This window comes from Styela clava, chromosome 14 (assembly GCF_964204865.1).
Source record: "Styela clava chromosome 14, kaStyClav1.hap1.2, whole genome shotgun sequence".
Classification (NCBI taxonomy): Eukaryota; Metazoa; Chordata; class Ascidiacea; order Stolidobranchia; family Styelidae; genus Styela; species Styela clava.
Window position 1 is genome coordinate 16,691,100 of NC_135263.1, and position 18,529 is coordinate 16,709,628.

Here is an 18,529-nt window from a genome sequence, read left to right on the forward strand (position 1 = left end):
TTTTACCAGTACCAAAAATGGACATACCCAACTGTATTTAAACAATGCTAAAAATTCATGGGTAGGTGGGCGCTGTGGCCAAGTGGTTGAAGCATTTGATCTTGGTTTAAATCCCATGCTCACGCCTACTTCGGATGTAATAAATTTAGTAGGAAATGTCGTACTAGAAAGCTATGATAGCTCTTCGCCTAGTTGGCTTGTGTCAGTCGAAAAGTGTTTAAATACATCATAGAAAAAAAACGACAACACAAAATTAAATTCCGTTTTACCTTATCTGGGAAGGTTTTGTGATCATCTGGTTCAATTTGTGCCATGAATGGTGAATGTTTGATGTCTTCATCATCACAGAGCACATGAACTGCATATTCACCAGCTTCTAATGGAAAGTATCTTACATCACATGATCCATCACCTTTGTCATCACATTCAATACGTGCTTGTGATGGTCCTTCAATTGAAAATCCTGAAATAGGAATAATAAAAAAATATTGAAATTGTAAAGATTTCAGGAAACTCTGCTGAATCTATAGTAAATGAAGTTTCAATTTGTGGTCACAGTAGGCTGGTGGTTGAAGCATTAAACTTCACTTTATTGACATCTCAGATAACGCAACTCTGGTTAAAATACCCAAGGCCACCCACCAGATGTAAAAAATAAGCTAGGCAACGCCAACCTTGAACCTTCCAAAAATAGTATTTTTGACGTGTCGTAGAATAGTGTAGCTAGTGTAAAAGGCACTAATAAGTGTCATATAAATATTTATAATCTATTCGTAAGACTTCATCACGTTGGTTTCAAAATTTGTGAGATCTTGGATCAAATTACTGTCATGCCTGCGGTTAAAGCAACCCCGCAATCTGGCCCACAGTGTGAGGAGAGGAGTGATAAGAATATCCAGAAACTAGAAACAATTGATCCTTTTGAACATTTTTACTATATACTCTGCCCAACAGCCTTAAAAATACATATTTTGAAAAAAAATTATGTCTGAGATGACATGCTAATTGGAAATGATAACATACCAAGTTGTCCAACTTCACTTCCTGTCGTCTCAACAACAAAATCTGCAGAATGTCCAACTTTACCACCATGGAGACCTGGTCCATAAGCACGAACTTTCTGTGGTCCGGCCTCTTTGCCAACTGCTACCTATAAATGAAAACAATCAAAAATGAGGAACGAATGGTTTAGAAATATTGCCATTTAATGTAAGATAGAATTTCCATATTTATCCCAGAAAAAGAAAAGTCAATAAAATGGCGAGTCACGGTTTGCCGTCCGGTTATAGGTCCATTTCCGGTATGGGAATAGTCAACCAGGAATTTGTTTCTGATGCATGGACTTGATGCTGGAGGAAGAAGTTAAGGAAATTTGAAAAGCTAATTTTATCAAATCACAAGCACAGCTTTATAGGAATTAACAATTAATTTCGAAATTTTCATTTCCTTCAAACTGGTAACATCAAAGATAGGAGTAAGACACAATGTAAACTAAAATCACCTTGAAAGGACTCTTTGGAATTGGTTTATTACCAAAGTTGACATCCACAGTATATTCTCCATTCTTGAGAGGGTAGTACTCACAATCATAAATATCTGGATCTTGTGGATTCCTCTTTACTGTGACAGGTTCAGAGTGACCTCCTAAAATAATAGAGTAACTTGTTAGGTGTTGAAAAGAATGATGTTGGTATTTAAATAGTAAGGTATTCTTGAATTTTTAAAATGAGTTAGATGGAACTATCTTGTATTCAAATCAAGATAATAATATGTTCCATATGTTCCATAAAATATGATAACACAAAATATGATTTTACTAAAGAAATTGCAAATTTTGTTACAATAGAAAACTATGTATATTCATGTAATCTTGATCAGACTTGATCAAGCATATATAAGTCAACCTTGATAAAACAAAGTAGGTCAGTTATTCGGCTGTCTAGGCACAGTGTATTTGAATCTTTAAAGCACCAAAAGCAAACTATAGGAATTCATACAATTACATACTTGGGCCTTTTACATGGATCTGCAGCTCAGCATCACCAGCGCCTTTTGTTGTAACATGAAATTCGGCTTTCTCTCGCATTCGCACACCTTTTGGTTGTATTCCACGTCCATATGCTCGGCATGCACTTGCATTTGAAGCTGCATAATAAAATTCGAATGAGTGTGTTTCGTATGTTGAACAGTAACACTGCCTTATATAATATGAATTATTGATAGAATTTAATAGGAAACTATTGTTTAGAATGTGGTAGCAAATAAGTAGGCCTACTTGTGGATTCATGAAATAGCTTTCCACTTTTCTCTTAATAAAAGCCTAAAGAGCTTTTCTTAACAAAATTAAAACGAATGTATATAAGATCCCACATTTGTTATGAATGAGAGAGCTATTAAAGAATTTAAATAAAATATCCTGTTAAACAATATATCATATTTTTTGAAAGTTGGTTCTCAAATAAATTTCATTATAATATTTTGACATATATGACTAAAAAATCCATAGTTTATATAATAGTATAACAAGTAACAGCTGACTTGGATCGAAGGTAACTCTAATATAATACCATCTCTCTTGTACATCAATTTTGCAAGCATCAGCCCAGACAGCATGATTACCATATTTATACTGCACTTAATTCAAATTTGAAACTAATGAACTATTTTAAAAACATCAAAATTCATTAAAATACAATTTACAGCTCTTTAATTTCATTTCAAAAGTTGACATTGAACCTCTCTGCCCTTGATTTTTAGGGACAATCTATTATCAAAGCTGTTTCAATTGTAATTTATAAATTCTGAAAAGTCAATCTTCTGCTGTCACTGCAATTATAGGATACTTAATTTTGTGCAGCATATGATAATAATATAATGATTAGTTGTTTTCAAATTCGATTCATAGAGTGATTAAATTTTAGTAAAGTATTAAACTTAGTAATGATAACAGAATTGGTAATGGCCTACATTTTTAATCATACCCATGAAACATAGGTTATGTTCAAAATTTAACTATAAATATTCAAAATATTAGCAATATACCATTTTACATTTTTTTGTGAATAAAAGATAGCTGCATAAACTTATTATTAAAACTATGAGAACCATTTTAATACACTAAAGGATAATGTAAAAAACAAGAGTAATATATTTCTCAAATACAACGAAAATTAATATCACAATTGAAGTTGTTTGTCCATTGTTTGATTGGTTTACAAAAGTTTTTGTAACACTTTCCACAAAGATATGTCCTCTCTAGAATACGTTCCAAATGATTTGGGTTTTGTTTTTTAGGGTCATCCTGTATTTACTACCCATTACAGTACTATAAAATTATGAAAAAAGATGAGCTCATCAGATCAATATTGATTAAAATAAAATATTAACGAAATGATTGTAACAAATTCCATGGCATAGAAAATAACCAACCTGGGACAATATCCACTCGGAAGGGACTTTTTGGCACATGATCTCCTGCAAATTTAACTTCTATTTTGTGAGGACCCTTCTCCCTTGGAGTGTAGGTACATCTCCATACATTGTTAGGACGACTTTCAATGTCTACTTGTACAGTTCTTGGGTTGCCATCTGGATCATAAACTACTGCCTCCACGTCCCCATTTCCGGCATCTAAATAGAATAAACACTGTTCAGCAAAATTCTTCTGTAAGTGCGGTGTAATGATTAAATGTCAACATGCAATATGAATTTATGCTATCTAGTTGGTATATCTGATGGCTAACTTAATTATTTATATTCTTCTATGCTTTTGCCCTGCTAGATCGGTATGCATAACACCAGTGAAGACAACTATTCTAAGTAATATAGGAGTTTTGTTGCACTTAAACATGTATCTTCACCAAAAGGTGGAAGATATTCTTATAAAAAAGATACACTGATGATCACTGAAACTATTGTCCCGTCTGCATAAGCAAAAACAATGCTTAAATCAACTTGTATTTACCTGTTGCAATAACTTCAAAATATGTGGGTTGCCCAACAACATTTCCAGTTTCAATACCAGGTCCGCATACTTTAACTTTACTGGGATCAGCTGGTACTGATACATTCACCTGAGGAAATAAGTATAAACCATAAATTCAAGTCATATTTCATAAAAATTAGACTACCTAAAACTGTCCTATTGTGAGATTGTTTCTATCCTAGACAAAGCTATATTAGACAAACACTGTGTAGGAGTTAATAGTGATGATTTCCAATTATATTCAATTATAACAAATTTATTAGTAGTGACTTGCGTTATCGCATTTTTGGAGCCGTCATAGCCTGTGATTCATCAGGGTTTAGACGCTCAAGTATTGTGAATAATGATTTCACAATCTCTAATTATAGAGAAGTGTCCCAAAGGCGATATCTTACAACAAAGTAAGAAGATATTAGAACATTACATATCCCGTGAATAAGAAGGGTCAGACCAGGTGTTTCCTTCCCTTTATTTACGTACTAAGTGACAGAGGTAGATTTTGATTTTCGGACGGCGATGCGTCACTTCCGCGAGTCATACCCCTTTCATTCAGAACCCAAAAGTCGAGCTTAGGGTATCATGTTGTTTTTATTTCCTCTTTGGGAAAAGGTTGAGAGGAAGTGTATACATCTGATGGAAACGAAATATTGTTCAGTGTTTAATACATACTGCGAGTGTTAATCTGAAGACAAGCCACAAAAAATACAGGGTATCGGTATCCTGCCAATCATGAATCAAATATAAAACGCCAAATTGACAGTGCATTTATTATTAAACTAGTCATTATGATCAACTTCTATGAATCGCGACGATGTCTATTTTCCACAATTCAAAGGTAATACGTTGCAATGATCGTATTATCTGGACATGGTGTCTGTGCGTGAACCAAGAATAATTTTCTCAGCAGCATATTATGCAGCGATGTTACCCACGCCTTAGCGCGTAGCACATGCCACAGTATTGTGTCATAAAAATATCGGTGACGATGACGCAAGCAAGCATCATCGACAAATTTGGAGTCTGGGAAGCCTCGATTGCCATTTCGTTCACAAACACTGCGAACCACTGATATATGAAGCGCAGGAAAGATCACGTACGCAACAGCGACCTGAAATTCATTCAGTATAGTTGAATGAATAGGACTCATTAAACGCGAATAACGATAAATACGGTTCATTTCATTGAGGAAGTTTCAAGAGTGCCAGTAAGCGATTCATTTGACGTTTTCGAAACCCCTGTATTTCAAAGGGTGGGAAGTATGAAGGTTACGTAATAACCGGTTGTATTTTCAGAGGGTTTCCGTCATTATGGTGTTTGTTTTACTTGGCGTATTCGATTCCCAAAATTGCAAAATGTGTAATTCTAATTTACTGAATACAATTTTTTGGCAAAAATATTCTCCCTTTTACTTAAAACTTCTTTCAGTACAGGAATGTTTTCCTCGCAAGTTTCAAGCATCGTCATAATCGTAACCTATGCACGCACGCATGCGCGCACCTGTGTGTGCGCCGTAGAGAGCGAGTGACGAACGAGCTACGAAAAGAAGACTTGTAGTCTTGCGGAATCAGACATGCCCTTATATGGCGAGCCGGCACGATTAAGCGCGTTATTTCAGGCAAAACACGAGAAAATGGATTGTGATAATGATGCCATAGGAGGTTAACTAAGTATGCTATGCGGTAAAAGTGTTTTAGGTAAATGTTTCGAGTTGTCATGACGGAATGCATTCCTTTATTTTGCAACATTGAGACCAAATTGCTAGTTTTTCATTTTTTAATCAAACAACAATTAGGGTTATTCAACAAAGAATCAATATATTACAATTAAAATATAATTCTGCCTTAATTGAATTCATTGAAAATAAACGGCTCAAAAAATAAGTCAATGGTATCCTGAATACTGAATGTTCCTCCAATTTTAGGAAAATACCCTATAAATAAATCATATTCAAGTATTGGTGTTTTCAATTGCATTTTCGTTAATGCCAAGTATGTAACAAAGATTTTGTTCATTATGCTTTTTTACCTTGCGAGGTAAACGAAACACATCACAAAGTAAAGAATAGCAAACATAATGGTGCATTCTGAACCAATTTGAAGTCAAAAATTATTAAAAGGAATTCTGCAGTACCAGTTTCCACATGTTCAAAACGAAGGTGTTTACGCATAAAACACGAGGTACATATACCATAGAATAAATCCTATCTAAATTGAAACGGTACGTTATTATTATTTCACGATACGAAAGGACAGTATGCGAAATCGAATACTCCTTTCTCAAAAACGTAAATCAGCAAATACCAGCAAAAGAATTCAGACACAGACGGACAATAACAGGTTAGATAAAGACCGTCTGTGATTACGTCATTTTATTGGGTCTCTTATTGAATTCTATTGTACGAAATTACTCGCGAACTATACACGGATGACCATTATTCCAAGCGTAAGAAAACCCTCCAAAAGTGCGTAATCAAATTGAGAAAGGGGCCTGTACTACCCACATTGATACAACGAAAAGGTAAGTTGTAATACTACAGATACACGTTGAAAATAAATTGGAAGCGCTAGTAACAAATTTTTAAATCATACAAAGTTGTTGGTAGTTAGGCAGCATTTTGTTAACAAGTACGTTTAGTGCGAGTTTTATTCGCACCATACCATAATTATCAACATCTTGCTATAAGAGAGGTCATATGATACACTGATTTTACTGATCTCTGATCATTGAATTTTGACTCTCCTTTTGGCCATATAGCTGACGCAAACGACACAAAAAATTAACAATTGATTACAAGTAGCGACCTCAGACGGGTTCAACTTACCCTGAATGGACTGTCTGGTACTGGTTTGCTTGCGTATGTGATAGAAACAACGTATTGCCCTGGTTTGCTGGGTAGATATTGACAAGTGTATGTTCCATCGTGGTTGTCGTCGATGTTTAGCGGTTCGTTAACTCCACCTAAAAATGACGTCAATATTACGTCAGAATTGTTCTTATCAAGCATGATACTTAATTAAATATCATCTAAATGAGACATTTAGCAATGGAACATGTTTGGTGAAATGTTAGCAGGAACAACTCCCGATTTGGTCAAATAACATAACAAAACACAAAACGACAAAATTTGCACGGTAACGATTTTGCGGTATTTGAACAACCTTTGTTATGGGATCAGGATTACAGTACAGAACAAAGTACAAATTTGTACAAAATTAAAATTGTTATGACTGGTCATGTATGGTCACAATTAGACACTCGTCCGACTCTGCGCCTCAAAATAGATTGAAGAGGATTTAGCTTTAAGCTAAAATATAACTTCCAGGTCTAAATCCTTCAGGATTATAGATAACTAGGGGGTGTTGTTGTATTGAAGCAGTTTTCTATGTATACAAAAAATCCAACGACTTACGGGGTCCTACAATTTTAACAGCTAATTGCCCTTCCCCAGCTTTCTCTGTATGTACGGTGAAATAAGTCTTTTGTCGTAAGACGACACCATCGGGTTGGATTCCAGGTCCATCAACCCAAACTGCGCCAGGATTAAGTGCTGGAATAAGAACAAACATAAATAAATTCAAGTGTTTCTTTATAGATTCGAGTACTAATGTAATATGCTTTCTAAAACAGTTATTAGATATACTTTCTGAAATTTGCGTGGGAAACCCATTGTGATAAAGTAAAAATGCTATAAAAATAAAAAACATTATCCTACGCAATCATACTTTAAATTTAATGAGTTTAAAACACAAAATTGCTTCGGTGTAACGACTCTTTCTAAATTGCGCCAATATAAAACCGCTAGCCGAGCCGCTCGTGCCGGGAGCGTTTTGCGAACTATAGACGCAGTCAGTGAGGTGAGTGCACACCACTTAACCACGTACAAACGAGGAGACTATTGAAAAATTTGTAAATTCCACGTTTTACGTAATTTATAGTATTTTCGAAGTAAAATCCGATTAAAACATTGTTTGTGCACCCATCTCGAAAATAAAATCTAGACTTAATAAAAAATACTATAAAATTGAACCAGTTGGATTGACTGTAAAATACCAGTAATTATACAAATATTTAAGTGCGTGGACTTGAAAATACCAAGATTGAGTAAACGAACAACACTTCTAGTTGTAAGTTTTCAAGTACGGATTACCATACGAATATTCATTGTTATTTAAGAAGGTAAGACTACGCATCATACATTCCATTCATGTAAGCCAGGTCTGATTAAACTGAGTAATCGCTGAAGGTACAACTCAGTACAAGTGAAGATTGCAACATAGTAAGCAGATACACAAAGCTCAAACAGACATAATTGAACTCAAAAATGCTGGTGTATTTTACAATTTAATTAACTATTCCCAAACTGTCCTAAATACCGATGTAAGTGAACACATATTTTGTTCCCAAAGTCAACACAAAATTCCAATTTGAAAGATAACGGTGGAGTCGTGTTATGTACGGCCTAAGAATATTTCGAACAATCAAACACAACCAGGCATGATCCGTAATTGTTATGGATAAATTCACCTATCCCTACTTATTAGACAAATATTGCCAATGAACATTACAGGCAAGTAGGCGCTCGCTTGCAAACCTAAAGATAAAGAATATGTCCATTAGCGTCCAAAATCGCACCAGAAACAGTACGATTTACAATTTTTCAAATCATTGTATATCATTTTCCATGCTCCGTTATGGCAAAAGAATTAAACTCTTCCGACAATACTCACGCAATGATATATGGACATGGTATGGACTCTTTGGGATGGGATGATCGGCAAAATCGATGTGTATTTCGTGATTTCCTGCACTTCGTGGGGTGTATTTCACCCTGTAAACATATTCATCAATTTGTGAGATTTCCGGGCGAAGTTTCCCCTCAGGTTCGATAATGTTGACCCCTACGTTTCCGATTCCGGCGCCTGTAAAGGAAGAATAATGTTATTTGAATTGTGTAGGAAGGAAGCCAGCTGGCGATTGATATCGGTTTTCAAGATTTCGGTTCTAATCTTCAAGACCGCTTTTCGTTTTACTTGAAGCAGTAGTAAAATTTATCCAACTTCCGAAACAACAGTTCAACTCCATTTAAAGCAACATTCTCTTTTAACGTACTATATTCTGTTAGAAGTAACAAATCATCCAATTCCAAATTTCCTGTGGTCAATGGGGTATGATATACGACTAAAAATTATTTTCCAAACAAAAGGGGAATTCAGGTGAAAAAATAGGAGGCCTACTGCTATTTGATCTATTATAAGCACATAAATACTCATTGATAGCTGAAATTGAGTTCCAAATTTCAATCCCAAATTAGAAATATTATTCGTGCCTGGCGGTACAATTTTACCAATTCAAATAATAGTCTTATTTTTTTACAAATATCCAATTACCTTCTGTGAAAACGTCGAAATACGTTTCCTTCCCTACAATATTTCCATTTTGCAGTCCAGGTCCTTTGGCATGTACTTTGCTCGGATCGACAGGTGTATCGTCGACATTTACCAAAAATGGACTTTTGTGAATGTCTTGGCCAGCAAAAAGTACAGTAACCTAAAAATGTAAAGAAATTGAATTTTAAAAGTAAGTGTTTAGACTATTTTTACGCTGGAAGCTGGGATATATCCATCAATATTATCAAAGGAGCGTAAAATAATTGAACATGATATTTAAACAAAACAATGGCGCCTAATTTGTTGCTACCGAAGCCCGAGGCAAAATTCAGAATAACTGATGGCGGTGTTGATAACAAGGAACAGTAGAAGCTCAATTTTCGCACTGAAAATGAACAGGGCGTGGCATTACGGTATAGAGTATTTTATAACGCCACTAAATTTATTGTGTTTAAGTTGAATAGAAAACGATACCCAAACTAAATATGAATAGCTTTGATCCTGACACAAGTTAAATAGTATGTGTACAATTCGTCGCAATTTTCTTATTTTCAAACGGCATTCATGGCCAAAGAAGTGACCATACCTTATACTCTCCCGGTACCATGGGATGGTAAACAACGGAAAATGTTTTCAATTTATCATTGTTTGGAGTCGAGCGCAATTCCGTCTCGTGTCCTTCTGGATCAGTCAAATAAACCAATACAGCTCCGTTTCCTGCTCCTACAGTTTCTACTGTGAAAGGTGCGGGTGCACCAACTTTCAAACCATGGGGTTCCACACCTATAAAACAGAAGATGCAAATGAAATATGGCGTTTATTTATAAGGTAATTTGTTGTATTGCATTTCTTATAATTTTAACATAATCATCCCCACGGTTCACTTTGTTTTCAGCGTTTTCAAACAGAAACATTGGAAAATAATTTGATAAATAACAAGTTTTAATATAATATCAAAATTGATTACGGGAGTACGGGACTTGTGTATCTGCCTGTGCTAAAGTCAGCCTTGGTGTTTTAATGACAGCCAAATTTGGACAACATGTCCGTTCACCCCTCCTTTGAACTTCCAAACCCGAAAACATTGCTAAAACAGCAAATCTATATATGTGCATTCCCACATTAGTATCACGTAGAGGCGTAAAACACAATCGCCATTTGAATTGCCTCCGCGCAAAATTATTTTACAGACATTTGGAAATTTGCAGACTTTAATCGTACAATTGATGAACGATAATCAGTTTGCCTTCTCTGAAACTCTACATTCCATGGTATACTAACTAACCTTTTCCGTAAGCACGTGCACGTTTGGCATTCGTTCTTGGGCGCAATGGCGCACCGGGTTTTAGTTGTGCTTTGGGGAATTGAGACAAATATGTCATAACACTGTGTTCGTCCACATTCGGGTTGGTGATTTCTTCCGGTGCGATAACCTAGGATTTTCAAATAGAAAGATTTTTAAACGTTTCAAAAATATGTGGAATAGCGGGCAACAAAATCAAAGCTTAGAAGATTTTATGACAAACATAAAACCATTGCTTGGCCAGAAATGTTAGAAGAATAGTTAGGTTGTGAAATACAATAGTACTTTATCACACAAATTCCAGTTAACACACTTCATTTGAATATCATAACACAAAAATCAATCGGAAATAGAAAAATCACAAGCATTCTAATTCCATCTATAACATGCATAGCCGTGGAAATCTCCTGAGCTTAATCGGATTGAAGAGCAAAATTTGATTCATTGAAAAATTCGCCATTTCCACAATACAGTTTAGAGAACATCAATGGATTTGGTAGAGTCAAGAAAAACTTTCATGAAACTGTATTTGAGTAGTGGGAACTGATCCCTTTATTTGAGAACGAACACAATAGGTCTTGCGGTGGCGCTGGAACGTGGCGACGCAGTGGGTAAATATCATTTCAGCCACGGGACAACTTGCATCCGCCGAGACAATGAAATGACAATTTTTAATCATCAGCGAAGACAAACCAGATCTCAGTGATTAACGATTTTTAATTCTTTCGGCTATAAATTAACCAGTGGGCATTTATATCTGAAATTTGACAATTTTACACGAGTTAACCAGCTAAACTTAATTCAACTCTCAAAAACAAAAACGAGCTAGTCCCAAATCGATATCAAACGACAAATATGGCGTCATTATTATTCAATACAGGTTAAGTTTCCCAGTTGAAATGTATTGACTAGTTGATCATGTTTTATGAACTGGAAATTTTGAAATGTCCTTAAATATCAAAGGTTCGAATAATACACCTAGATAGCTGATTTACTTCAACATCAAGCTTGTTCGATCGTGATTTCCAAAACAACAAAATAAATATTTGCCAGAATAATTGAACGTGGGGCGATCATTTATTTGACGAGTTCAATTAAATAGATAACTTGTTTGCTAACTTGAAGTACTGTGCCGGGAAAATTTGATTATGGCTGACTATCATTTGCGCGCCAAATTCCTCCGTTGTGTGAGAAAATGTTTTAATTAGAAAAGAAAATTTTGAATACATAACACATTTTGGCTTTAATTGGATTGGATTTGTTGATGAAAAATACCAATGTTTTATAAATACGACAGATAACGAAATACATTTGTAACATACATTTAAAATTCTGAGCGATTTGTGCACGGTAATGTTAGGCCTTATAAAAGTCACTCGAAGGGCAGAAATGTTTGTCGTCAAAGGCGAGGCCAATGACGCAAATTATAATGAATAAATACTATTTGAGGTCAAGAACAATGACGTAATATTTACTGAATAATTTCGAATATAAATCATCCGTAAATCTGATCTAAAAGGGCAACGTTATAAACTTTATTTAAGTTCAGGGAAGACAGCCATTCAACAATATATCTAATGTCAACTCATTAAATTAATTTCGTAATGTGTAATTGACCGACAACGGCAATGATTTTAGGAATTCAGTCCATGACTTGTGGAATAATGGTGGCACAAAGTAAACCCAAGTGTAAGTTTTTTACTGCATGAAACGTTTTACATTTCTTACATTATTTAGTATAACTGGTCTATTTTCAAGTTCTTATACCCTGTGTCGAATGGTCGTTTATGTCGAACAATAGGTAGGCAGGAAATATTTCGAGCTCTCTACGCGTTAAGGACTCATCATGTTATATATATTCTGCCTGTAGATCACTCGTAAACAAAAATATGGTAGAGAAGGTACAAATATGTATTCACATACAAAATATTTGTTTCAATTTCTACATACCGGGGGTACACCGAGCCAGTCATCGGCTAATTTTATCGCCTCTGTAGCGTTCTTTTCCGCCTCTTCCGGGACCCAATCTTCCCAATCAGGACAGAGGCCTACTCATTCATTGGTTCAAAGCAAGCAAGTGTTGAAGATCGATCAATGTGCAGGCAATATCAGCATTCAGCATGTTCACAATCATTGAATCAACATGTTGAAGAAGCATTTTGGTGAATGAGGTAGGTTTACATGCAAACAAAAATGGTAGAAAAATCACACAGTGATCTGGAAACCAGTTCCGTGGTTGAATATAAGCATGCATATCATATCATCAAAAGAACGCGATATTGACATTGCTAGATAAAAGTTTTTCGTGTCCAAATAATTAGGGTCGGGTAGTACGCGTGCCATCACTAGGACACATAATAGGCAAACTTTTCAATTGTTTTAGTCCGAAATTATCCAATGCGATAGAACATTTTTCTTGTTCAATAACAAATAACTATAGTCGGGTAGCAGGTCACTTGCCGTTTAGTGCTTTATAGACAAAAAACATACAAAAAATTTTGTATTGTTTCAATCCGAAATTATCTTTCAGAAATGCTTCAAATATAGCAATTCGCCGAGCAATAGCGGTCACATCTAAACGCTGCCAAGTTCTACAAAGCAAAAGCAGGATCTAATTTTAACGCAACTACAACACGTAACAGTAAAAGCGATAGCTGATCCATTAAATTATGGGATATTTAAAAATATTTTTCATTCGAATCTTTTGATCGAGGATTTATAAAAAAAATATCCTGACAGACTAAATTGGGCAAAAACCATCAAATGCGCGTCTTCTAATATATGAAACAACATGCTTTTTGATTCAAGTATCTTTGACTGAATCTTTTTTCTAAAATCACTGACTCAATGCAAATTTAAACAATTCAAAATCTGCAGACACGCTCATTCCTGTTTCGATCTAAACATTGTTAAAACTGTTAAAAACGATTAAAATTTACTCAAATTGGAATACAATTAGATAAAACCGTTTTAATTTAAAACAGGAATGGATTGTTGTATCCACTGGTTCCTGATATAACATATAAAACGGTTTTAACTCCGATTGTACATTTAAAATTTGAGTAAATTCAATGTTTTAACAGTTTAAAACTTCCAATCAATCACGCAGTGAAAATGATGGGTGCTTCAGACAGTTTTCAGACCTGCGCTACACCTAGCCATTGGTCGGCTAGTCCCATGGCCTCCTGTGCATTTTGGAGCCTGTTTTCTGGAGTCCAGTCTTCCCAAGAGGGACACAATCCTGTTTTTATCAATTAGCATGGTAACAAACAATACATAGAACACAAAAATGATGAAAAAGAAAATGATAAAAATTGAACTGTGACAAGTACAATAACATAGGCTCGCTATTAAATACATTATATCAATCGGCCGTTTTCTCCAATATAAAAAAAAAGTAAAACCAACTACAAAACAGGCCAACAAAAAACTTGATATCGAATTATTAAACACGGCCTCCAGTGGTATACATAACAAATATCACCTTTGGAATAACAATGACCTACACCAATAACAAATAGGAGCCTACATTTCAAAGTAATGCTGCTGGAAATTGGACCAGTTTCCTATATTAGCGGTTTAAGTTATTGCAGCTAACACATGAAGGAAAATTCGTAAGTGGACCAATGATATTGAAGACCCTATCCTGCCTGAATCGAAGAATACAACCCAAACAATTGAATATGTTCATAAATTGTAGCATAAAGTATGGACACGTACCTGGGGCACAATTGTCAACCAAAGCTCCAAGAGCACGGCCATCTTGCCAATCTTTGTTGAAATTGGTGATTGGCATTTGGGGGACTTTGTTTTGAATCCATCCCAAAAGTCTCTGCTTTGGAGTAGCTTTGGTTTTTTCGACCTGGCCTTCGTCCTCGTCCCACATCGGCATTGAAATGGAATAATGCAAAATAAGCGTCCATATCAATCCCAGTATAAGTTTCAAATTTCCGTCAACGATAGCTTTGCTATCTGAAAAAGAGAATCAATGTTTTAGTTCAAGGCCTTCGTCACTGCATCAGATTCGAAAATTTAGTGAATTTCAAAATGAGAAAATGACAATAATATCATGTATGAAATGCTATGAAGATGACATATGCACAAATACGACAAACTCTAAAGTCATGTGTATTTAAAAGATTATTTCGACATTTCTTAGAATCCGCAGCCCGCTTCATTTTTCATTGCAAATGGTTGGCCAATCAATTTAATCTACGATATTGATTAGCGATAATCAACTAAAAATTGATTACTAAATGGTGATTTAACAAATTGCCCAATTTCTGCAATCACCATTTTATTGAAGCTTTACAGAAAGACAGTCGACAGAGACGATGAATGTGCAGTCATCAAGCATGGCCAAGTTAAAACATGATGAGGTTACAATGAAATGTCACCGGCAATATTCAGGGGAAAGTATTCTTTAACAATATGCACATTTTGACAGCGAGTATTCGGTTCAAATCGAGCCATGATGTAATCTTATGCCTGCATTGCAACGTGTATCTACTGTCCGTTTGTTGTCATTTCATATGACGTTATTTTTGTAGAAAGTTCAAAACTGAATTATTCCAGATTAAGAACGGAAAGGAAATAACACAAGTTTGATTTATAGCAACTTATATCTGACCAAAGAAGATGTGATGGCAATGTTTTCACGAGGGCGTAAGCGTTAACTTCCGCATGCCTTCCAAATCGGAATACCACGCATTAAGCCCGACCATGCACTGAAGAACCAGTGATGCAATAAATCAACCAATCCACAAATTAAAGATCTTTCGGTAATTTAATCTGCGACTATTTCTACCACACTTTTACATCGTACGCATCGATAATAGTAAATAAAAAAGTATTCGACTTTAGATCAAAAGCTAAAAACATCTCCTCGTGTGTCAAGTCATGTATACTTTTATATGGATCAGTAGGCAAGAGTAAAAGGGTAAAGTTTGCATCAGCAAAGCCATAGTACTCGACAAGGAAAAGTGAAAGCAAAACTTAAAAAATCCAACAAAACTGAATGTCAACATATATACAGAACGAGAAGCCGTAGTAAGATTAGCTCATTTTGTACAATACTACAATCGATATTCAAGCCATTGTCTACTCGATAGTTGTCACAATCGCCCTTAGCTTGATACTTAAACCCAAGCGGCTTATTATGGCTTTATGTTTATATAAGCCGGTCTAAATGACATAGTATTAAACGGTAAAACATGACATTTAGATTAAAATATTATAATTGTTTTCAATGTCAGATATCATTTTACGCTTAATCATGTACAAATTACCAGTCTGCGTGAATTTATGCTCGAAAACAAAAATCTTATCCGTATGTTTACGTGCATATCAAAGTTTTTATCCTACTGTCGCCGGCAATTTAAAAGAATGATCTACAATGTATGGGAACTATACAGTGTGCGCGCAGCTTGATTCAAATCTAATAACAATCACAAATCAACATTCTTGGAAGCGTAATTGACCACCAGCTGAGGATATCAATCCAATTTGGCTTTGCGTTGTAAAGAATGGCTGGGTTTTTATTCTCACAAACTCACGCATGGACCGAAAATGAACGCACCTTCGTAGCCAATCGAGCGCTGTAAATAGGCAATAAATGAAATTCCGTTAGTCAGACATTATTCACGATGTTTACGATTGAGTTCGTTTAAGAGTTCGTTTTAAGAGTTTCAGAATGAAATACAATTTTATGACATGATCAATGGGCTGAGGTGATGCATTATACTTTATTACGCACAGCGCAAGACGTGAGCAATGCCAATGTGTCTTCGAGCGAAGAAAACAGACGACAAACGAATTAATGATCTTGTATGCATTGTCGCCATTAAATGGAGCTTATACGAAAATTTCAATTACAACAACAACAGCGAGAACCAGTATTAAAATAAGATAGGCTTCATATCACATGGATTTCAAGCGCAAAAACGAGCGTGCAGAGCGTTGTCATATTGTTTACCAGCATTTAAATACTGCACTGATATGTTTTTATAGAATCTAAGCATACTTAAAAATGATTTGCTCAGTACTTTTGAACGGTAGGTGTATCATTGGCCAAACCAGTCTCATTTTATTCCCCTCTGTTAGCGGTAATGTATCGGTATTTCTATGGCTAGAATGATTGAACGAGTGCGCATGCCGCTAATAATAAATTGTGACCGGCGCCTCCGGCTATGAACTTCAACGCCCAAATTTGTAACCTGACGTGATTTTTTTAACAAAATAAAGTACGAATAATGTTCGCATTCAGAGCCCCAGTGATTTTTAAATGCCGCCCAACCTGAGCCAAACATACGCTACGCTGACAATATTGATGTGGTTCCATCGTTTGCATAAAACTTGGCAGTCGTTTCCTAGTAGTGTTGACTTGCATTCTGAGTGAAATACGTGTTGTTTTGTAAATTTTATATCAGAGATGTGTAAAGGCCTTCTCGCCTAACAGACTAGTGACAAATCATTTCCGCAAGGCCTTAGTGCAATTGGTTTAATTGTTGTTTCTGTTATGGTGAGCGTTAACAGACGCAATGAAGCATTACGTTTGCTATATTTTCATTGCATGGGACGCAAAATTATTTGAGACTCCTCGGCAGCCCAGTTACACAATCATACAGGTTTTGGGAATACTCGGTGAGGCGCAAATACATCACCACGCCAGAACATGGTGTGAAGTATTATGTTACTGTAATAAAAATGCTACTAATTTTCATAATACTGTAATACGGCTTTTTGAGTCGTTAAATTGTTTAAAAAAATGCTTACCAATGCTAACAAGCTTGATTCTCTCTCTTTCCAAAAATTTCAACGCCACGGAAACGTTTTCCAGCTTCATTTGCCTGAAATTAGGCCTCTTGTTGTACTTATCCATTCTTTTCTGGGATAGTACTTCCAGGAGGCTAATCAGCCTCAAACCATCGGATAAATCCGTCTCCAAGCTTCCCAAACGCTTGTTAACACATTTTAGATGCTCGTTACACCACCTGGTAAAAGTATTCTTCTGGATTTGCTTCCAAGGAGCATCTTCCGCCAGTTCCCTTTCGGTAGCCGGCATCTCTTCGTCGTCGTAGAACTCTCCGCCTGAACTGACTTCACCAATGCTATTCATCGCGCCTTTTGTTAGCTATATATATAAACGAAAAAATCTACGGTTCAGTGCACAATCAATGGTTTTATAGCGTTTGATTGCGTGTGCTTGCACGAGTTGAGTGAATTCCGCTAAAATTCGAGTGGAGTCGCGAACAAGTCGTTTCTTTGCTTTAGTTCAGATCAAATAAATATCGGAGGCTTGTCGTCTCTGTTTTCCAGTTGTTGAGATGATATGTCAGTTATAACAACAATCTAGCTAACTTACACATTCCTATAATATATGAAAATGTTGGGTTTAGAAGCATTTTATATAGCGTTTAGTCGCTTGGGCGGAAATGAATACGTTTCTTGCTACCACTTCACACGTAATTGGAATGACCTTCAGGTCGTTACGAAGCATCTGAAAGTGCTTTTCAATTATATATTTGCAATTTCTCATCACCCGTCAGTGTATACTATACACGAGAAATATTCGGCAGGGTATAAAGTAAATAAAAATTTCTTTTTTGCACTTTTTATCACAATATTATAAATTTGAATCACGAAGATCGATGAAATAGATTGTCGTTAGAAGTTTTGAGGGATATGATTATTATTTTAGGTAAATTTGGGAAAAGTGAGCTAGGTAATCCACTCAATTGTATTCGTAAATTCATCTTCGTGTATAGATATAAAATTCTATTTCAGAATTTTTATCAAAATAATTCGAAATGCGATGATAAAACAGTTATGGGCAAATTGCCTATCAAAACAATG

At 35.5% G+C, this 18,529-nt stretch overlaps 1 protein-coding gene across 8 annotated transcripts in view; it reads right to left on the bottom strand.

Annotated features, from left to right (window-relative positions):
• The window catches only part of LOC120341158 (filamin-C-like), a 40,275-nt gene extending 22,234 nt beyond the window's left edge, over positions 1-18,041 (bottom strand). For 7 of the 8 annotated variants that reach the window (XM_078119748.1, XM_078119747.1, XM_078119745.1 and 4 more), the window contains exons 1-15: positions 17,450-18,041; positions 14,396-14,647; positions 12,626-12,723; positions 10,658-10,805; positions 9,959-10,155; positions 9,373-9,532; positions 8,713-8,904; positions 7,395-7,532; positions 6,807-6,943; positions 3,965-4,073; positions 3,430-3,630; positions 2,008-2,145; positions 1,502-1,644; positions 1,024-1,150; positions 270-463 (exon numbers count right to left, since the gene is read on the bottom strand). In XM_078119748.1, the coding sequence (XP_077975874.1) occupies positions 270-463; positions 1,024-1,150; positions 1,502-1,644; positions 2,008-2,145; positions 3,430-3,630; positions 3,965-4,073; positions 6,807-6,943; positions 7,395-7,532; positions 8,713-8,904; positions 9,373-9,532; positions 9,959-10,155; positions 10,658-10,805; positions 12,626-12,723; positions 14,396-14,647; positions 17,450-17,792 (2,577 nt within the window). In that variant the 5' untranslated portion in view covers positions 17,793-18,041. Of the gene's footprint in view, positions 1-269; positions 464-1,023; positions 1,151-1,501; positions 1,645-2,007; positions 2,146-3,429; positions 3,631-3,964; positions 4,074-6,806; positions 6,944-7,394; positions 7,533-8,712; positions 8,905-9,372; positions 9,533-9,958; positions 10,156-10,657; positions 10,806-12,625; positions 12,724-13,818; positions 13,917-14,395; positions 14,648-17,449 lie in introns of all 8 variants that reach the window. The other variant, XM_078119744.1, reaches the window with a different exon arrangement.
• Between the last annotated feature and the right edge of the window lie 488 nt (positions 18,042-18,529).